This window comes from Oncorhynchus mykiss, chromosome 15 (genome assembly GCF_013265735.2).
Source record: "Oncorhynchus mykiss isolate Arlee chromosome 15, USDA_OmykA_1.1, whole genome shotgun sequence".
NCBI classification, from domain to species: Eukaryota; Metazoa; Chordata; class Actinopteri; order Salmoniformes; family Salmonidae; genus Oncorhynchus; species Oncorhynchus mykiss.
This window is the reverse complement of record NC_048579.1, coordinates 3,115,983-3,139,158: the sequence shown is the minus strand read 5'-3', so window position 1 is coordinate 3,139,158 and position 23,176 is coordinate 3,115,983. Positions and strand designations below refer to the sequence as shown.

Below are 23,176 nucleotides of genomic sequence, written 5' to 3'. Positions count from 1 at the left end.
AGTGAATCTCAGTAAGACCAAAATAATGGTATCCCAAAAAAGGTTCAGTTGCCAGGACCACAACTACACATTCCATCTAGACACCATTGCCATAGAGCACACAAGAAACAATACATACCTTGGCCTAAACATCAGCGCCACAGGTAACTTCCACAAAGCTGTGAACGATCTGAGAGTCAAGGTAAGAGGGGCATTCTATGCCATCAAAAGCAACATCAAATTCGACATACGAATTAGGATCTGGCTAGAAAAGCTTGAATCAGTTATAGAACCAATTGCCCTTTATGGTTGTGAGGTCTAGGGTCCGCTCACCAAGCAAGAATTCACAAAATAGGACAAACACCTATTTGAGAATGCATACAGAAGTTTGCAAAAATATCCTCCAAGTACAACGTAAATCACCAAATAATGTCTTTATTCTTTTGAAACTTGTGTGAGTACAATATTTACTGTTCAGTTTTTATTGTTTATTTTAATTTTGTTTATCCATTTCACTTGATTTGGCAATGTAAACATGTTTCCCATGCCAATAAAGCTCTTTACTTGAACTGAGAAAGAGAGAGAGAGAGACAGAGAGAGACAGAGAGGAGACAGAGACAGAGAGTGTGTAATTCTGCCAAACAGGATATAACTAGGTGTCATTTCCCAGTCAGCAATCAGATATACTGGGTGTCTTAGTGGTGTAACAGACATCCTGCAGCTCAGAACTCAACCCAAAGTGGCCCGGGAGGACCGCTACCAAGTGGGTAAAGCTAGAGCAGAACCTCACTGGGTCATATTACAGTAAACCAGACATATGCTGAATTCACACAGGGGCCAGCTCCTAAATGGTGGTGGGAAGACACAAGGCTGCTCGGTGTGAGTTTGAATTTAAATGTGCGTGAGACATAGACACACATCCCCGCTGTTGGAGCTCAAACACTATATTTTTAAAGCCACGAACATCACGAAGAACGGAGCTATCGTGATTCCCGAGGGAAAACAACTTATATAGGTTGCATTACCATAAATTACAGCGTTCATCTACAATATGGATACAATGCAGGAAATGGGATGGACGACAAGGAAATACTGAATGTCCAGGATTGTAGACAGATTGGAGAGTTCCCATGGCCTCTTTAAATAACCCAGAGGGCTTTCTCTTCGGGCCTCCAGGGTTAAGTCTTAAATAGCACCCTATTCCCTATGTCATGCCCTACATTTTGACCAGGACCTACAGAGCTATAGGGATTAGAGTGCCATTTGGGACTCAAACCAGGGCTCCATTCTGTCACAGGTCTGCCACCACCACAAAGACATCTGGTTTAAAGAGACAACACTTGAAAAATCAAGAGGAGGGAAAAGAGAGAAAAAACTGGCATAGACTGTATAAAACAGACATAGACTGTATAAATCAGACATAGACTGCATAAAACAGGCATAGACTGTGTCATGACGTTGGCCTCTTTGGGTTTAGCAACCCCATCCCCCTCTCCCTGCCTCCCCCCTTGCCTCCTTCAACTAGGCTGCTGTGGTCAGAGGTCGTAAATTCCTGAGAAGACCCTGCCACACAGTATAGAGAGAGTACATTTTCATTGAGGACAAAGGAAATCCTTCCACCTCACAGAACTTGAGGTAGGAACAAATTTCAAGTTCCGGAGAAAAGTATAAAAGATGGGTGAAGAATCCAGCTACGAACTGGTCCGTTTGTCACAACTTGGGGAAGCTCATGGGAGACGATGTGGCCAGATTACCATAACGCTGTTTAAAGTGGGGCAAAAAAGTATTTTTGTCAGCCACCAATTGTGCACGTTCTCCCACTTAAAAAGATGAGAGGCCTGTAATTGTCATCATAGGTACACTTCAACTATGACAGACAAAATGAAAAAAAATCCATTAACACAATAAGAGTCCCTGTTCCTTATGGCCAGCAGCATTAACACAATAAGAGTCCCTGTTCCTTTTGGCCAGCAGCTTTAACACAATAAGAGTCACTGTTCCTTTTGGCCAGCAGCATTAACACAATAAGAGTCCCTGTTCCTTATGGCCAGCAGCTTTAACACAATAAGAGTCACTGTTCCTTATGGCCAGCAGCATTAACACAATAAGAGTCCCTGTTCCTTATACACCCCATAACAAGTATGCAAACACTGTGCATGCATGTTAGATCATTGGGCTTCTGCCTATAAGACAATTCCCCTGAGTAGAAACAGCCGCAACACTATAAAGACATCATACCTGTTCTGTTCAAACGGCCTGATCAAACCCAAACCCTAACCATACCATACCGGTTCAAATGGCCTGATCAAACCTTAACCCTTAACAATAACATACCTGTTCTGTTCAAATGGCCTGATCAAACCCAAACCCTAACAATACCATACCTGTTCAAACGGCCTGATCAAACTCAAACCCTTAACCCTAACAATACCATACCTGTTCAAACGGCCTGATCAAACTCAAACCCTTAACCCTAACAATACCATACCTGTTCTGTTCAAACGGCCTGATCAAACCCAAACCCTTAACAATACCATACCTGTTCTGCTCTATGAGGATCTTCAGGGTCTGTCTGTTGGTGAGCATCACGTCAGTATCCATACTGAGGTAGAAGTCACAGCCTGGGTCCTTACGACACAGCCCCCTGGTTTAAAGAAATGGAGGAAACAAAACATCTAATCAATCATTATTGATCAATTCGACTGACAACATGATGGTAGCCTGACGCGCTACCAAGCACATACTTTGACAGAAATCGTCATTTGCAAGATAGCGAATTATTAGATCCTAAGTAAAACACTACTCTCTGCTAATTCTATGCTACAGAGAGATAGTTCTCAATGAGCCTGTTAGTTAGGTCTCAATGAGCCTGTTAGTTAGGTCTCAATGAGCCTGTTAGTTAGTTCTCAATGAGCCTGTTAGTTAGTGGTGGTGTTCAGTGGGTTTAGTTATGAATGACGTGGTGTGTTCAGTGGGTTTCCTGTCTAAATTGTCTCCTTGGCTAAAACATTTTTTTTAGCCAAAACAAACTGTAGATCTGTTTCAGGCTAAACATTTGACAGATATATCTTTTTTTTCTACCTGAATATATTTTAAATCTTTTGACACCAATACAAAACCCTTATATGTAGGTGCTCCTATTTGGACACCGTTTCCAACTCAACATCAGAGTGACTGAGCTTCCGTTTCCAACTCAACATCAGAGTGACTGAGCTTCCGTTTCAAACTCAACATCAGAGTGACCCGAGCTTCCGTTTCCAACTCAACATCAGAGTGACTGAGCTTCCGTTTCCAACTCAACATCAGAGTGACCGAGCTTCCGTTTCCAACTCAACATCAGAGTGACCGAGCTTCCGTTTCCAACTCAACATCAGAGTGACCGAGCTTTCGTTTCCAACTCAACATCAGAGTGACCGAGCTTCCGTATCCAACTCAACATCAGAGTGACCGAGCTTCCGTTTCCAACTCAACATCAGAGTGACTGAGCTTCCGTTTCCAACTCAACATCAGAGTGACTGAGTTTCCGTTTCCAACTCAACATCAGAGTGACTGAGCTTCCGTTTGCAACTCAACATCAGAGTGACTGAGCTTCCGTTTCCAACTCAACATCAGAGTGACTGAGCTTCCGTTTCCAACTCAACCTCAGAGTGACCTGAGCTTCCCTTCCAACTCAACATCAGAGTGACTGAGCTTCCGTTTCCAACTCAACATCAGAGTGACCGAGCTTCCGTTTCCAACTCAACATCAGAGTGACTGAGCTTCCGTTTCCAACTCAACATCAGAGTGACTGAGCTTCCGTTTACAACTCAACATCAGAGTGACTGAGCTTTCGTTTCCAACTCAACATCAGAGTGACTGAGCTTCCGTTTCCAACTCAACATCAGAGTGACTGAGCTTCCGTTTGCAACTCAACATCAGAGTGACTGAGCTTCCGTTTCCAACTCAACATCAGAGTGACCCGAGCTTCCGTTTCCAACTCAACATCAGAGTTACCCGAGCTTCCGTTTCCAACTCAACATCAGAGTGACCGAGCTTCCGTTTCCAACTCAACATCAGAGTGACCGAGCTTCCGTATCCAACTCAACATCAGAGTGACTGAGCTTCTTGATTTGCATATTTACTTTGATGATTACTTAAATCTAATTGCTCTGGAGCCTTTCATGGTAAGCGGTAATGTTTGTTATTCATTCATATTCAGACTGTTTTGTTCATCAAATAACAAGTCTGAGATGAAAAATGTCTCTGTGAAATTATATAATGGGGGGGGACACACACAGCTAGAGGAATCATCACACACACACACACACACACACACACACACACACACACACACACACACACACACACAGGTCTGGTAGCGTACTGTACGTACATGCCCATGTTTCTGGCCTGTCCTTGGCTCAAGTTCTCCTCCGGACCCACAACCTTGAAGCTGTTAAACACATCTTTACTCTCCTCCCAAAACCTCTGGATGTGTCTCTCATGGTAAACCTCCTGAAGAGAGAGAAAGAGGGTGAGAGAGGGTGAAAGAGGGTGAAAGAAGGTGAGAGAGGGTGAAAGTGGGTGAGCGAGGGTGAAAGAGGGTGAGAGAGAAACAGAGAGAGACCTTTTGTGAGTGTAATGTTTACTGTTCATTTGTATTGTTTATTTCACTTGTGTTTATTATCTACTTCACTTGCTTTGACAATGTTAACATATGTTTCCCATGCCAATAAAGCCCTTCATTTGAGGAAGAAAAAAAAATGAATTGAGAGATAGAGACAGAGAGAGAAAGAGAGAAACAGAGAGAGAGACACATAGTTATTACTAATATTATATTAGACAGCTGAGAGACAGGAGAGTACATGGTTGATGGATTAGGAGCTGTGTCTTGTCCATAATTGAGTTTATCCAGAGCCAAGGTCCAGCTGCAGTTACTCACATTGTTATGAACGAAGACGTTGAGTTTATCTTTGGGGTAGTCGAGGGTCACAAGTCTCTGGAAGAATTGAGAGAGGAAAGGAGTGGGCTGTTCGATGAACACTCCAACCATAACAGTCGGATACTCCTGTTTAAAAAAAACAAACATTTTTAACAACTTTTATTAAACAAAACTTAAATGAAACGTTGCAGATATGGAAAGATGTTTTGAATAACTCGTTCCTTTGGTGCCACACCTGAAAACATTCGTTTAAGTTCAAGGTTAATTATAAGCGTCAGATCAGCCAATTAAAATCATTGATGTAGTGTCACGTGAGAGAACGCTACATTGTAGCTGGTCCCATCAGATAACCTGGCACATGTTAGCCCTATGCTAACCTCAGCAGGTGGCTGTGATTATTTCCTGTAACAAATTCCTCATTAGCCTATGAAAAAACCTTTTTCTCCACAAACCAATGGCATTTCTTAAAATAGGTCAACTCAGCCTCCAGAGGGACACGTGTAAACGTTGAATTTGGAGGTTGACCTATTTTAAGAAAATCCTATTTTAAGATCTTTGATAGGCTAATGAGGAATTTGTTACAGGAAATAATCACTGCCACCTGGCGAGGTTAGCATAGGGCTAACAATTTCAATTAGCTCATGCTTAATCTTGATCTTAACCTTGAACCTTGAACTCTTGCTCCTGAGTGGCACAAGGGTCAAAGGCAACTGCATCGCAGTACTAGAGGCGTCACTACAGGCCCTGGTTCGATTCCAGCCTGTATCACAACCGGCTGTGATTGGGAGTCCCGCAGGGTTTGGTCGGGGTAGGCTGTCATTGTAAATAATAATTTTTCCTTAACTGACTTGCCTAGTTAAATAAAGGTTAAATAAATAAATAAATATTGGCTAGTATGACCTCATTACATCTTACATTAAGAACTAATGTCTCACCAAAACTATACCTCATGAACATAAAACAAAATGAATTGTAAAAGTGAACAACACCTGTCACAAACCATAAACAAAAACCCAACAGCAACAAAGAGTGCAGATCCAAACAGTATGTCTGGACAAAATGGTGTCATGAGACCAGTTCCCTCCCTGAAGAGACAGTAGACAGAGGAGAGAGTTCTTTCCCATGACTCTCTCTGAGCCTCCAGACCAAAACAGCTCTCCTCTTGACCATGTTAAAAGACCAGGCCTGTGTCAGCCGGCCTGGGATGAAAAGGGACCCGGTTGAAACCATCTAATTTGTGAGTTCCGCGACGGCTCAGAGTTCCAGAACTTTCAAGCATGGAAGGGTCACCCAGGGATCAAGCCAGAGGTCCCTTAAATTGTTACCGGCAGGGAGGACAGAAAGAGAGTGAGAGAGAGAGAGAGACAGAGAGAGAGAGAGAGGGGGAGAGAGAGAGAGAGAGAGAGAGAGAGAGAGGGGGGGGGGGGGGGAGAGAGAGAGGGGGGGAGAGAGAGAGAGAAAGAGAGAGAGAGGGGGGGTGAGAGAGAGAGCGGGGCGGAGAGAGAGAGAGAGAGAGAAAAGGGGAAAGAGAGAGAGAGAGGGGGGGAGAGAGAGAGAGAGAGAGAGGGGGGGGGGAGAGAGAGAGAGAGAGAGAGAGAGGGGGGGTGAGAGAGAGGGGGGGAGAGAGAGAGAGGCAGAGAGAGAGAGAGAGGGGGAGAGAGAGAGAGGCGGAGAGAGAGAGAGAGAGAGGGGAGAGAGAGAGAGAGAAAGAGAGAGAGAGAGGGGGTGAGAGAGCGGGGGGGAGAGAGAGAGAGCGAGAGAGAGAGAGAGAGAGAGAGAGAAAAGGGGAGAGAGAGAGAGAGAGAGAGAGGGGGGAGAGAGAGAGAGAGCAGCAACAACATGTCTGTGTGCTGGCAGGACCTAGGCCCTCTCCCAAAACCACAGTATACATAGCAAGAGGACCGGCAATGACCCAGGCTGACCCGTATCCCTTAAACAGGCAAGACATACTCTCTCTCTCTCTCTCCCTCACACCTTTTCCTCACAAACAAGCAGGACACAGCAGGCCCAGTGTTCCTGAACCATCCCTCTCTGTTGGAAGTTGAGCTCTTGGATGCCTTTTCCCCACAGTCCTGTAAGTCTGAATTCCCTCCACTCAGACTAATATAGTCCTGTAAGTCTGAATTCCCTCCACTCAGACTAATATAGTCTAGTAAGTCTGAATTTCCTCCACTCAGACTAATATAGTCCTGTAAGTCTGAATTTCCTCCACCCAGACTAATATAGTCCAGTAAGTCAGTAAGTCAAGTCTTTTTCTGAATAGCACAGCAGTGAGAAATGTCTGCGCCTCTCATCTCACCCTCAGCATCCAATAAATATCCTGCCCAGATGAGAGGCAGGCTTTTCCCGAGGACTTGTCCGTTCCTTGTATTTAGTGGTAGTCTGGTGGAAGAGGGTTCATCGAGGACATCTTCTAGACATTCTCACAAAGATGTCTTTTATAAAGCGTGCTTGGCTTGTACGGCGTTAACTCCAGATACAGTAAACATCGTGAATCCATCCCATTCATATACCTCACAGTGAAGTCTCTGCATGTGAAAAGAGCCTCTCTGAAGACATCAGAATTCAGTATACAGTACCGGTCTAAAGTTTTAGAACACCTACTCATTCAAGGATTTTTCTTTATTTGTTTTACTATTTTCTACATTGTAGAATAATAGTGAAGGCATCACAACTATAAAATTCACCTAAACAGTTTAAAAATAAATCTAAATATATTTTAGATTTGAGATTCTTCAAAATAGCCACTCTTTGCCTTGATGACACCTTTGCACACTCTTGGCATTCTTTCAACCAGCTTCACCTGGAATGCTTTTCCAACAGTTGAAGGAGTTCCCACATATGCTGAGCACTTGTTGTCTGCTTTTCCTTCACTCTGCAGTCCGACTCATCCCAAACCATCTCAATTTGGTTGAGGTCGGGGGATTGTGGAGGCCAGGTCATCTGATGCAGCACTCCATCACTCTCCTTCTTGGTCAAATAGCCCTTACACAGCCTGGATATGTGTTGGGTCATTGTGCTGTTGAAAAACAAATGATAGTCCCACTAAGCGCAAACAGGTGGGATGGCGTATCGCTGCAGAATGCTGTGGTAGACATGCTGGTTAAGTGTCCCACACATGCGGAGATCATCCGTTCACCTACTCTGCGTTAAACAAAGACAAGGCGGTTGGAACCAAAAATCTCCAATTTGGACTCTGACCAAAGGACAGATTTCCACTGGTCTAATGTCCATTGCTTGTGTTTCTTGGCCCGAGCAAGTCTCTTCTTCTTATTGGTGTCCTTTAGTAGTCGTTCTTTTGCAGCAATTTGACCATGAATGCCTGATTCACACAGTCTCCTCTGAACAGTTGATGTTGAGATGTGTCTGTTACTTGACCTCTGTGAAGCATTTATCTGGGCTGTAATTTCTGAGGTTGGTAACTCTAATGAACTTATCCTCTGCAGTAGAGGTTACTCTGGGTCTTCCTTTCCTGTGGAAGTCCTCATGAAAGCCAGTTTCATCATAGCACTTGATGGTTTTTGGGACTGCACTGCAAAGATCATGAAATGTTCCATACTGATTAACCTTCATGTCTTAAAGTTTATGATGGACTGTCGTTTGTCTTTGCTTTTTGCGCTGTTCTTGCCATATTATGGACTTGGTCTTTTACCAAATAGGGATATCTTCTGTATACCACTACTTCCTTGTCACAAAACAAATGATTGGCTAAACGCATTAAGAAGGAAAAATATTCCATAAATTAACTTTTAAGAAGGCACACCTGATAAATGAAATGCATTCCAGGTGACTACGTCATGAAGCTGGTTGAGAGAATGCTGTCATCAAGGCAAAGGGTGGCTACTTTGAAGAATCTCAAATATGAAATATATTTAGATTTGTTTAACACTTTTTTGGTTACTAAATGACTCCATGGGTGTTATTTCATAGTTTTGATGACTTCACTATTATTCAAGAATGTAGAAAAAAACAAACATTGAATGAGTAGGTGTTCTTAAACGTTTGTCCGGTAGTGTATGTTGTCGGGTAAGTGCGGTGGTAAGATCTGTACTTTAACCAGTGGAGGCTGCTGAGGGGAGGACGGCTCATAGTAAAGACTGGAATGGAGTCAATGGAATGGTATAAACCACATGGAAACCACATGAATGATAACATTCCATTGACTCCATTCCAGCCGTGACAATGAGCTGTCCTCCCCTCAGCAGCCTCCATTGACCTGATGATATATTCTGCGTTACCATCCAGGCTTCTAAACATTCCACCAAATGTCTTTGTTTATATCCTCGCAAGAACTGAAAAATAGAGTGACAGACAGATGGACGGACAGACAAATTCTAACAAACAGTTCTTACTCCTGTCACTGATATGTCTATAGAGACAGTTACTCCTGTCACTGATATGTCTATAGAGACAGTTACTCCTGTCACTGATATGTCTATAGAAACAGTTACTCCTGTCACTGATATGTCTATAGAGACAGTTACTCCTCCTGTCACTGATATGTCTATAAAGACAGTTACTCCTGTCACTGATATGTCTTTAGAGACAGTTACTCCTGTCACTGATATGTCTATAGAGACAGTTACTCCTGTCACTGATATGCCTATAGAGACAGTTACTCCTGTCACTGATATGTCTTTAGAGACAGTTACTCCTGTCACTGATATGTCTATAGAGACAGTTACTCCTGTCACTGATATGTCTATAAAGACAGTTACTCCTGTCACTGATATGTCTATAGAGACAGTTACTCCTGTCACTGATATGTCTATAGAGACAGTTACTCCTGTCACTGATATGTCTATAGAGACAGTTACTCCTGTCACTGATATGTCTTTAGAGACAGTTACTCCTGTCACTGATATGTCTATAGAGACAGTTACTCCTGTCACTGATATGTCTATAGAGACAGTTACTCCTGTCACTGATATGTCTTTAGAGACAGTTACTCCTGTCACTGATATGTATATAGAGACAGTTACTCCTGTCACTGATATGTCTATAGAGACAGTTACTCCTGTCACTCATATGTCTATAGAGACAGTTACTCCTGTCACTGATATGTCTATAGAGACAGTTACTCTTGTCAGTGATATGTCTATAGAGACAGTTTCTCCTGTCACTGATATGTCTATAGAGACAGACAGTTCTTACTCCTGTCAGTGATATGTCTATAGAGACAGTTCCTCTTGTCACTGATATGTCTATAGAGACAGTTACTCTTGTCACTGATATGTCTATAGAGACAGTTACTCCTGTCACTGATATGTCTATAGAGACAGTTACTCTTGTCACTGATATGTCTATAGAGACAGTTACTCCTCCTGTCACTGATATGTCTATAGAGACAGTTACTCATGTCACTGATATGTCTATAGAGACAGTTACTGCTGTCACTGATGTGTCCATAGAGACAGTTACTGCTGTCACTGATGTGTCTATAGAGACAGTTACTCTTGTCAGTGATATGTCCATAGAGACAGTTACTCCTGTCACTGATATGTCTATAGAGACAGTTACTCCTGTCAGTGATATGTCTATAGAGACAGTTACTCCTGTCACTGATATGTCTATAGAGACAGTTACTCCTGTCAGTGATATGTCTATAGAGGCAGTTACTCCTGTCACTGATATGTCTATAGAGACAGTTACTCTTGTCACTGATATGTCTATAGAGACAGTTACTCCTGTCAGTGATATGTCTATAGAGACAGTTACTCCTGTTACTGATATGTCTATAGAGACAGTTACTCCTGTCAGTGATATGTCTATAGAGACAGTTACTCCTGTCACTGATATGTCTATAGAGACAGTTACTCCTGTCAGTGATATGTCTATAGAGACAGTTACTCTTGTCACTGATATGTCTGTTCAGACATTGCCTGCCTTGGCTGAACGTTGTGGGGGAAAAAAATCTGCTGACCGCAGTAATTTACCCCGGGTGGATACAAGCCCTACTGAGCAAGCCACTAAAACGATGGCTGGTTGACAGTGACACCCCTTTAAGTGAAGCTCAATGAAAACCCAAAAGCCATTTCCTCTACCACAGCAGCTCTCTGCTTCCTCTACCTAGAGTGCTTTTTTAGTAAGGGTCTACAGGGACCCAGGGAGCACCGCCTGTTATTATTGGGAGGGTTACATGTTGTGTAGACCGGGCAAACACATGTTTGTACATCCACACCAGACACGAACCAGACATGATCCAGACATGCAGGTTAAAATAGCAAAACCAACATTTGCTGTTGCTAGCTCATTTGTCCGGGGATATACACATCGGGTTGTTATTTTACCTGAAATGCACAAGGTCCTTTTTTTCTGGATGTTTGTAGAATTTTGACCCATTTTGAGTCACACAAAATAGTGTGTTCTCTACAACGTCATTTAATCCACAGATAAAACAGGAGACTATTTGTTTCTAGTAATCACTCCTCCTTCAGTAGGAGGAGGAGGAGGAGGAGTTGAGAGGAGGAGGAGAGGAGGAGGAGAAGGAGGAGAGAGAGGAGGAGGAGAGAGCGGAGGAGAGGAGGAGAAGAAGGAGGAGGAGTTGAGAGGAGGAGAGAAGAGGAGGAGAGAGGAGGAGGAGTTGAGAGGAGGAGAGAGCAGGAGGAGAGAGGAGGAGGAGAGAGAGGAGGAGAGGAGGGGAGATGAGAAGGAGGAGGAGTTGAGAGGAGGAGAGAGGAGGAGGAGTTGAGAGGAGTTGAGAGGAGGAGGAGAGAGAGGAGGAGAGGAGGAGAGAGGAGGAGAAAGGAGGAGAAGGAGGAGGAGTTAGGATAAGGAGTTGGGAGGAGGAGGAGGAGAGAGGAGGAGGAGAAGGAGGAGAGAGAGGAGGAGGAGAGAGCGGAAGAGAGGAGGAGAAGAAGGAGGAGGAGTTGAGAGGAGGAGAGGAGGGGAGATGAGAAGGAGGAGGAGTTGAGAGGAGGAGAGAGGAGGAGGAGTTGAGAGGAGTTGAGAGGAGGAGGAGAGAGAGGAGGAGAGGAGGAGAGAGGAGGAGAGAGGAGGAGAAGGAGGAGGAGTTAGGAGAATGAGTTGGGAGGAGGAGGAGGCGAGAGGAGGAGGAGAGGAGGAGAGAGGAGGAGGAGAGAGAGGATGAGAGGAGGAGAGAGAGGAGGAGAGAGGAGAAGAAGGAGGAGGAGTTGGGAGGAGGAGAGAGGAGGAGAAGGAGGGGAACGAGGAGAGAGGAGGATATTTGATTTGATCAGGATCTAGTTTAGTCCTCATTTGGACTAATCTCCCAAGAGTCCTTAAACAGTAAAATACAATTTATAATACGAACATATTTTCACATTTAACACACTGTTACAAACAGACACAATACATTAATATACTGACCAGATAAATACCCTAACAGTCTAAAATGACTGTCATCATGTGGTAGATGTCAATCATCTACCACAGTCCAGCACAACGTTCCTATGTATTATATTTAAATGGTTTTAAAGTATTGTTTGAACGGTTTCTGGTTTGCTCAGATACATGATTCAATATCTTTATTGCTCTAAATCTAAATGTTATTTTTGCCTATTTACCTTTTCTGTCTGGATAACAGATGGTGGACAATCTATTCCTGGTATTGACTGTATGTCTTGTCTCTTACCAACTGAATAGCGCTGTGAATAGAGTTTGGTTGTTTTAAATGATGCACATTGTGAAATAAAATAGGCATGTTTTTTTTCAATGATCTTGTTGATTGATGACCAACCAAGAGCGCTGGCGCATGACTACAACAGAAGAACCACATCTCCACCTTAAAACAACCCATGACTACAACAGAAGGACCACATCTCCACCTTAAAAACAACCCATGACTACAACAGAAGAACCACATCTCCACCTTAAAACAACCCATGACTATAACAGAAGAACCACATCTCCACCTTAAAAACAACCCATGACTACAACAGAAGAACCACATCTCCACCTTAAAACAACCCATGACTATAACAGAAGAACCACATCTCCACCTTAAAACAACCCATGACTACAACAGAAGAACCACATCTCCACCTTAAAACAACCCATGACTACAACAGAGGAACCATATCTCCACCTTAAAACAACCCATGACTGCAACAGAAGAACCACATCTCCACCTTAAAACAACCCATGACTGCAACAGAAGAACCACATCTCCACCTTAAAACAACCCATGACTACAACAGAGGAACCATATCTCCACCTTAAAACAACCCATGACTACAACAGAAGAACCACATCTCCACCTTAAAACAACCCATGACTACAACAGAGGAACCATATCTCCACCTTAAAACAACCCATGACTGCAACAGAAGAACCACATCTCCACCTTAAAACAACCCATGACTGCAACAGAAGAACCACATCTCCACCTTAAAACAACCCATGACTACAACAGAGGAACCATATCTCCACCTTAAAACAACCCATGACTACAACAGAAGAACCACATCTCCACCTTAAAACAACCCATGACTACAACAGAAGAACCACATCTCCACCTTAAAACAACCCATGACTACAACAGAAGAACCACATCTCCACCTTAAAACAACCCATGACTACAACAGAAGAACCACATCTCCACCTTAAAACAACCCATGACTACAACAGAAGAACCACATCTCCACCTTAAAACAACCCATGACTACAACAGAGGAACCATATCTCCACCTTAAAACAACCCATGACTACAACAGAAGAACCACATCTCCACCTTAAAACAACCCATGACTACAACAGAGGAACCATATCTCCACCTTAAAACAACCCATGACTACAACAGAAGAACCACATCTCCACCTTAAAACAACCCATGACTATAACAGAAGAACCACATCTCCACCTTAAAAACAACCCATGACTACAACAGAAGAACCACATCTCCACCTTAAAACAACCCATGACTATAACAGAAGAACCACATCTCCACCTTAAAACAACCCATGACTACAACAGAAGAACCACATCTCCACCTTAAAACAACCCATGACTACAACAGAAGAACCACATCTCCACCTTAAAACAACCCATGACTACAACAGAATAACCACATCTCCACCTTAAAACAACCCATGACTACAACAGAATAACCACATCTCCACCTTAAAACAACCCATGACTACAACAGAAGAACCACATCTCCACCTTAAAACAACCCATGACTACAACAGAAGAACCACATCTCCACCTTAAAACAACCCATGACTATAACAGAAGAACCACATCTCCACCTTAAAACAACCCATGACTACAACAGAAGAACCACATCTCCACCTTAAAACAACCCATGACTACAACAGAGGAACCATATCTCCACCTTAAAACAACCCATGACTGCAACAGAAGAACCACATCTCCACCTTAAAACAACCCATGACTGCAACAGAAGAACCACATCTCCACCTTAAAACAACCCATGACTACAACAGAGGAACCATATCTCCACCTTAAAACAACCCATGACTACAACAGAAGAACCACATCTCCACCTTAAAACAACCCATGACTACAACAGAAGAACCACATCTCCACCTTAAAACAACCCATGACTACAACAGAAGAACCACATCTCCACCTTAAAACAACCCATGACTACAACAGAGGAACCATATCTCCACCTTAAAACAACCCATGACTACAACAGAAGAACCACATCTCCACCTTAAAACAACCCATGACTACAACAGAAGAACCACATCTCCACCTTAAAACAACCCATGACTACAACAGAAGAACCACATCTCCACCTTAAAACAACCCATGACTACAACAGAAGAACCACATCTCCACCTTAAAACAACCCATGACTACAACAGAAGAACCACATCTCCACCTTAAAACAACCCATGACTACAACAGAGGAACCATATCTCCACCTTAAAACAACCCATGACTACAACAGAAGAACCACATCTCCACCTTAAAACAACCCATGACTACAACAGAAGAACAACATCTCCACCTTAAAACAACCCATGACTACAACAGAGGAACCATATCTCCACCTTAAAACAACCCATGACTACAACAGAAGAACCACATCTCCACCTTAAAACAACCCATGACTACAACAGAAGAACCACATCTCCACCTTAAAACAACCCATGACTACAACAGAATAACCACATCTCCACCTTAAAACAACCCATGACTACAACAGAATAACCACATCTCCACCTTAAAACAACCCATGACTACAACAGAAGAACCACATCTCCACCTTAAAACAACCCATGACTACAACAGAAGAACCACATCTCCACCTTAAAACAACCCATGACTATAACAGAAGAACCACATCTCCACCTTAAAACAACCCATGACTACAACAGAAGAACCACATCTCCACCTTAAAACAACCCATGACTACAACAGAGGAACCATATCTCCACCTTAAAACAACCCATGACTGCAACAGAAGAACCACATCTCCACCTTAAAACAACCCATGACTGCAACAGAAGAACCACATCTCCACCTTAAAACAACCCATGACTACAACAGAGGAACCATATCTCCACCTTAAAACAACCCATGACTACAACAGAAGAACCACATCTCCACCTTAAAACAACCCATGACTACAACAGAAGAACCACATCTCCACCTTAAAACAACCCATGACTACAACAGAAGAACCACATCTCCACCTTAAAACAACCCATGACTACAACAGAAGAACCACATCTCCACCTTAAAACAACCCATGACTACAACAGAAGAACCACATCTCCACCTTAAAACAACCCATGACTACAACAGAGGAACCATATCTCCACCTTAAAACAACCCATGACTACAACAGAAGAACCACATCTCCACCTTAAAACAACCCATGACTACAACAGAGGAACCATATCTCCACCTTAAAACAACCCATGACTACAACAGAAGAACCACATCTCCACCTTAAAACAACCCATGACTACAACAGAAGAACCACATCTCCACCTTAAAACAACCCATGACTACAACAGAATAACCACATCTCCACCTTAAAACAACCCATGACTACAACAGAATAACCACATCTCCACCTTAAAACAACCCATGACTACAACAGAAGAACCACATCTCCACCTTAAAACAACCCATGACTACAACAGAAGAACCACATCTCCACCTTAAAACAACCCATGACTATAACAGAAGAACCACATCTCCACCTTAAAACAACCCATGACTACAACAGAGGAACCATATCTCCACCTTAAAACAACCCATGACTGCAACAGAAGAACCACATCTCCACCTTAAAACAACCCATGACTGCAACAGAAGAACCACATCTCCACCTTAAAACAACCCATGACTACAACAGAGGAACCATATCTCCACCTTAAAACAACCCATGACTACAACAGAAGAACCACATCTCCACCTTAAAACAACCCATGACTACAACAGAAGAACCACATCTCCACCTTAAAACAACCCATGACTACAACAGAAGAACCACATCTCCACCTTAAAACAACCCATGACTACAACAGAAGAACCACATCTCCACCTTAAAACAACCCATGACTACAACAGAAGAACCACATCTCCACCTTAAAACAACCCATGACTACAACAGAGGAACCATATCTCCACCTTAAAACAACCCATGACTACAACAGAAGAACCACATCTCCACCTTAAAACAACCCATGACTACAACAGAAGAACCACATCTCCACCTTAAAACAACCCATGACTACAACAGAGGAACCATATCTCCACCTTAAAACAACCCATGACTACAACAGAAGAACCACATCTCCACCTTAAAACAACCCATGACTACAACAGAAGAACCACATCTCCACCTTAAAACAACCCATGACTACAACAGAAGAACCACATCTCCACCTTAAAACAACCCATGACTACAACAGAAGAACCACATCTCCACCTTAAAACAACCCATGACTGCAACAGAAGAACCACATCTCCACCTTAAAACAACCCATGACTACAACAGAAGAACCACATCTCCACCTTACAACAACCCATGACTACAACAGAAGAACCACATCTCCACCTTAAAACAATCTTTGCTGTTTTCTCCTGTGCAATCTGCAGCCTCCTAATGTCACATGCTGATGCATTTCCCCAGATCACAGGACAGTAGTTCACCTGACTCTGAATTAATGATTGTGTTATTTTACTTAAGAATCTTTCCTGGTAAATATTTAGCTATCCTTCTGATCATACATGCAGTTAATATATATATGTTTTAATAGATTAGTTATTTGAGACGACCATGATAAGCAGTTGTCTAGCTACACTCCTAGTAGTTTAGTTTCTGACACTTCCTCAATTTGTACCCCCCCCCCTCCCCAATACTTAATTGAGAGGAGAAGGGGGAAGAGGAGGTGGAGGAGAGAGGAGGAGTAGGAGAGGGAGGAGGGGGGGAGAGTGGAAAAAAGGTGAGGAGAAAGGAGGAGAGAGGAGAGAGGAGTTGGAGAAGGAGAGAGGAGGAGAGAGGAGAGAGGAAAAAGGAGGAGAGGAAAAAGGTTGAGGAGAGGAGAGTGGATGAAGAGGAGAGTGGATGAAGAGGGAGGAGGAGGAGGAGGGAGAGGAGAGGAGAGGAGAGGAGAGGAGAGGAGAGGAGAGGAGAGGAGAGGAGAGGAGAGAAGAGGAGAGGAGAGGAGAGGAGAGGAGAGGAGAGGAGGAAATCTCAGGTTCTCAGGATTCACTCACTTTGAGCTGAGACAAATCCACCATGTTGTGGTCACAGACGCCACAGCCTCTCTCGTAGTTCCAGGCGTTGGGGATGTAGTTTCCTAGATAGTTCAAATACATCTGGAAGAAGAAAAAAAATAAAATAAATCATCACATAAATGAACAAAGAAACTACGTGGTTATTTTAAAGTTTAATTATCCTTTACAAAAACATTCTATACTAGAAATAGAGGATGATTTCATCCCATGAGAAGTATATTCCGTTCTGGCGTTTGGTCCATGTGGTGATTCAGAGCCGGTCAGTAGGCCTGCGTTCCAAATGGCATCCTATCCTCTCGATAGTGCACTACTCTTCACCACTTCGCCCTGTGGGGTCGTAATGTAGGACTCTAGTGAGAGGGTCAGTCTGGACTGAGAGAGGTCACTGACAGTTCAAAGCAGACGATTAAAGACCAGAGCACCCATAAACATTTCCTCCGTCAAATCTACACTGACTAAATGCACTGTAATTATCCTGTCTGAAGTCACTTCCCAGAATGTAGCTGCAGTGTATTTAACGCGGTATATAGGTGTTCTAGTTTAATACACGAAGAGAAGGATATTCCCCGTACTCGTGTCAACGTGACCTGGAGACAGAAATGGACAGCAGTTTGGACACACAGTAATTCATCAGATATGTGATCCAATGAAAGATAACCTCATAGCGCGCGCACACACACACACACACACACACACACACACACACTGGAAGCACTTTAACAACAGTAGTGTTTGGATTCACGTCTTGGCTAAACAACAACAGATTCTCTGGCAACTAATACATGACAGAGCTGTTGGAGGTTGACTCTGTGTACGTTGTGTGTGTTTGTGGTTGTGATTACTGGAAGCTAGGGATTATCCACTTCATCTCGTCTGACGACAACAACCACACTACAGATGTCTTCGAAATGCAACTAACCAAGACTTTATTCAAAGATAATCCAGTTAAATTGTTGTGGAAATCCCAGATTAAGAGATGTAATCCCAGATTAATAGATGTAATACCAGATTAAGAGATGTAATGCCAGATTAATAGATGTAATACCAGATTAAGAGATGTAATGCCAGATTAAGAAATGTAATCCCAGATTAAGATATTTAATCCCAAATTAAGAGATGTAATGCCAGATTAAGAAATGTAATCCCAGATTAAGATATTTAATCCCAAATTAAGAGATGTAATCCCAGATTAAGATATTTAATCCCAAATTAAGAGATGTAATGCCAGATTAAGAAATGTAATCCCAGATTAAGAGATTTAGTAATCCTGCTGTGTACCTGAAACAGAGGAACAGGTCAATGGGCGGAAAACTCTCTCCTACCCAAAAAATAAAGTTAAATCCCTCTCTCCCCATCTCTCCATCTTCCTCCCCATCTCTCTCCCCATCTCTACATCTTCCTCCCCATCTCTCTCCCCATCTCTCAATCTCTCTCTCCCCCATCTCTCCATCTTCCTCCCCATCTCTCCATCTTCCTCCCCATCTCTCCATTTTCCTCCATATAAAAAGAGATAGCCTCCAGTCAGCCCACTATCTTCACTCTAATAACTCACTGACAGCTGCTGATACATGTCTACAGGTGATAGGTTACTGTTAAAAACTGGGTGATTAGGACTGAACTGGGTCTATCTGTTATAGTGTCCTCCATTCAACAAAGTGACCCGACCATTGTTTTAACCTGTATACCCTAATCTAACCAGTGCACCAGAGTGATCCTTACCAGCCAAAACAGAATATGAAAAAGGAGAGGCCAAAGAGTGTCGCGACGGCATGGCGGACCACAGGGCTGGAAAACTGAGGGCTGAGGTAAAGACGGAACCAGAAGGATGCACCAAGGGCAAACACCTGACATGCCAAGAAGTTCACCTGCATAGAATCCCAGATTAAGGTTTGGGTTTACAGTTTGGCCTTGCCTCCAGCCAAATGGAGAGGCTGCAGGGTCTGGAGATCTAACCAGGCTGGGCTGCACATCCTTGGGCCTTAGCGAGCTCCAACTCCAGCCTGCCTGGAGGTTTAGAAACCGTTGAGGCTAGCTGGACTGACTAGGCTCCTGGACTATGGTAGCTTCCCAAAAGGCACCCTATATAGTGCACTGTTTTAGACCAGGGCCCTATGGCACCCTATTCCCTATATATAGTACACTACTTTGACCAGGGCCCTTTGGGAATAGTAGCCATTTGGGAAGCACTTTAGGAGTGAATGCAGCAGATGGTCGAGTGCTGTTGTTGTGGAGAATGACTCAACACTGTGGTGGGTGGGTTTGATGACGTGTGGTGGATACCAGAGAAGAGTGATGGGGCAGAAAGAGAGGGAAAGCTGTGAAGAAAAGGCCAGAGGGATAGAAAAGCCTCCCAAGAGAACGTGTCTACCAGAAACTCACTGACCTCAGAGCTATGGAACTGCTAACGGGGGAGAGATGGAGAGAGAGGTTTAGGGGCAGGGAGAGGGAGAGGGAGAGGAATGGAGGGATCAAGGGAAGGGTTGGTAGGGATCGAGGGAGGGGGTTGGTAGGGATCGAGGGAGGGGGATGGTAGGGATCGAGGGAGGGGGTTGGCAGGGATCAAGGGAGGGGGGTTGGTAGGGATCAAGGGAGGGGGTTGGTAGCGATCAAGGGAGGGCGGTTGGTAGGGATCAAGGGAAGGGGGTTGGTAGGGATCAAGGGAGGGGGGTTGGTAGGGATCAAGGGAGGGGGTTGGTAGGGATCAAGGGAGGGGGGTTGGTAGGGATCAAGGGAGGGGGGTTGGTAGGGATCAAGGGAGGGGGGAGGTAAGGATCGATGGAGGGGGGAGGTAGGGATCGATGGAGGGGGGAGGTGGGGATCGATGGAGGGGGGAGGTGGGGATCGATGGAGGGGGGAGGTGGGGATCGATGGAGGGGGGAGGTAGGGGTCGATGGAGGGGGGAAGTAGGGATCGATGAAGGGGGAGGTAGGGATCGATGGAGGGGGGATGTAAGAATCGATGGAGCGGGGAGGTAGGGATCGATGGAGGGGGGAGGTAAGGATTGATAGAGGGGGGAGGTAGGGATCGATGGAGGGGGGAGGTAAGGATCGATGGAGCGGGGAGGTAGGGATCGATGGAGGGGGGAGTTAAGGATTGATAGAGGGGGGAGGTAGGGATCGATGGAGGGGGGAGGTAAGAATCGATGGAGGGGGAGGTAGGGATCGATGGAGGGGGGAGGTGGGGATCGATGGAGGGGGGAGGTGGGGATCGATAGAGGGGGGAGGTCTAGTGAGAGATGGAAATATGGAAGGAGTGAGAGGGAAAGGCCGTCAGGGAGTGAGGAGGGAGTGTTATTAAACTTTGGCCGGACCTTACTCCTCCACATAATGACCAACTGGATTCCAGAGAAGTTCCCTCCACACATATTCTAAAGATGGATTAGGTGGGGGGGATGAGTGTTTCCTTTTGATGTCTCTTCTGGATGGATTTGGTGGGGGGATGAGTGTCTCCTTGTGTTGTCTCTTCTGGAGGGATTTGGTGGGGGATGAGTGCCTCCTTGTGTTGTCTCTTCAGGAGGGATTTGGTGGGGGATGAGTCTCTCCTTGTGTTGTCTCTTCAGGAGGGATTTGGTGGGGGATGAGTGCCTCCTTGTGTTGTCTCTTCTGGAGGGATTTGGTGGGGGATGAGTGTCTCCTTGTGTTTTTTCTTCATGAGGGATTTGGTGGGGGATGAGTGTCTCCTTGTGTTGTCTCTTCTGGATGGATTTTGTGGGGGGATGAGTGTCTCCTTGTGTTGTCTCTTCTGGAGGGATTTGGTGGGGGATGAGTGTCTCCTTGTGTTGTCTCTTCTGGATGGATTTGGTGGGGGATGAGTGTCTCCTTGTGTTGTCTCTTCTGGATTGATTTGGTGGGGGATGAGTGTTTCCTTTTGATGTCTCTTCTGGATGGATTTGGTGGGGGATGAGTGTCTCCTTGTGTTGTCTCTTCTGGATGGATTTGGTGGGGGGATGAGTGTCTCCTTGTGTTGTCTCTTCTGGATGGATTTTGTGGGGGGATGAGTGTCTCCTTGTGTTGTCTCTTCTGGAGGGATTTGGTGGGGGATGAGTGTCTCCTTGTGTTGTCTCTTCTAGAGTGAGTTACAGGTGGCACATTTGCTGATAAAGACCTTTACGTTAGCCCAGAAAACAGCATCACGTGCCTTTCTGAATAATGGCCTCTATGCCTGAGTAGCCAGAGTGTATTTTGTGTAGAAAGTCAGCATGTAACATGTCAGGGATGTAGACCCTCTTTCCTTTAAATAACAGTCAATGTTCTGTGGTGAGCTACTCTTTGTACGTCCAGACATCTTTCAGTGTTTGACTCACAGCCTGTTTGGTTCCAGGCCAGCCGTGGTTGATTTGTGCGTACAGAGCCTGAAACAGTGGGTCCTGGCAACAGTGTGCTTTGATTGACTCCATTGTCTTAGTTGAGATGTTGACATCACTGGTGTGAGCCACCTGTTCCAGGTCAGTTGTGACTAGACCCATAGTGTAGACCGTGGCTGGTGTTTGCATTTGTCTGTGCTCTGTGGTTGATTGAGCTGTTCTGGACAGGAAGTCAGCTACATGTAGTTCTTGGCCTTCTTTGTATTGCACGTGGAGTTGGTATCTCTGTAGCCTTATCAACATTCTCTGCAGTCACTTGGGTGCTTGTGAGTAGGGATTTCTTGAAGATCATCTCAAGCGGTTTGTGGTGGCTGTATATTGTGATGAACTCTCTGCCATACAGATACTGGTCAAACTTGTCACATGCAAAAGCAATGGAGAGACATTCAATCTGTGGATATCTTTGTTCTGTCTGAGTCAATGTTGTGGAGGCAAAAAGCTACAGGTTGTCCTTTCTGTAGAAGGGCTGCCCCAAACCTGCCTCACTGGCATCACACTGCCGTGTGAGTTCATCATTCAGGTCGTAGTATTTGAGCACCAGGTGTTGTGACTGTTTGATAGTCTCAACTGCTGCGTCATGCTGTGCTATCCGTGTCCAGTCCATGTCCCTGTCAGTCAGTCTTCTGAGCGGCTCACACACATCAGATATGTGGGGGGGGCATGAATTTTGCAAAGATAGTTCACAAACCCCAACTTGAAGTTGATAGGTGTTAACCCATGTTCTGAATGGCTGTTATTTTCTCTGGGTCAAGGCGAAGGCCCTCTGTGTTGAGAAGATGACCCATGTATATCACACAAGGTAGCTTTAAACCGGAGTTTCTATTGGTTCAGCTTCAGGTTGACATCTGTGCAGGACAACTGTAAGGTTTCTGTCACCATCTGACATCGCCTCTTCCTGTTTGACACCACATCCAGAGATCACACTCACTCCTTTCAGTGCCTGTAGTCAGTCCTCACCACTGTCTGTGCTGGTAATCTTCAGCTGCTGGCTTGATTCCAAATGGCATTCTCAGGCATCTATATCAGCCTAATACTTCCTGTCCAGGAAGTTGTAAGATAGATGCCCACTTCATCAAGTTTGACTTGCCAATATCCATCTTTGTCATTGAGTACTGAGAATACCTTTGTGTTGGATATTTTGTGTAGAATCTTAGAATCTTCTATTGTGGCCATCTCGAAGTGCGATCTCAGTAAGGCTTTTGTTGACTGCACTGGGGTGCATGTAT

The 23,176-nt window shown here is 44.3% G+C and overlaps 1 protein-coding gene across 2 annotated transcripts in view; it reads right to left on the bottom strand.

Moving 5' to 3' along the window:
* Nucleotides 1–23,176, bottom strand: part of LOC110490878 (procollagen-lysine,2-oxoglutarate 5-dioxygenase 2) — a 124,828-nt gene that overhangs the window by 30,612 nt on the left and 71,040 nt on the right. For both annotated transcript variants that reach the window (XM_036945650.1, XM_036945652.1), the window contains exons 8-11: nucleotides 17,567–17,668; nucleotides 4,901–5,026; nucleotides 4,352–4,473; nucleotides 2,519–2,623 (exon numbers count right to left, since the gene is read on the bottom strand). In XM_036945650.1, coding sequence (XP_036801545.1) covers nucleotides 2,519–2,623; nucleotides 4,352–4,473; nucleotides 4,901–5,026; nucleotides 17,567–17,668 — 455 coding nt within the window. The remainder of the gene's footprint in view (nucleotides 1–2,518; nucleotides 2,624–4,351; nucleotides 4,474–4,900; nucleotides 5,027–17,566; nucleotides 17,669–23,176) is intronic.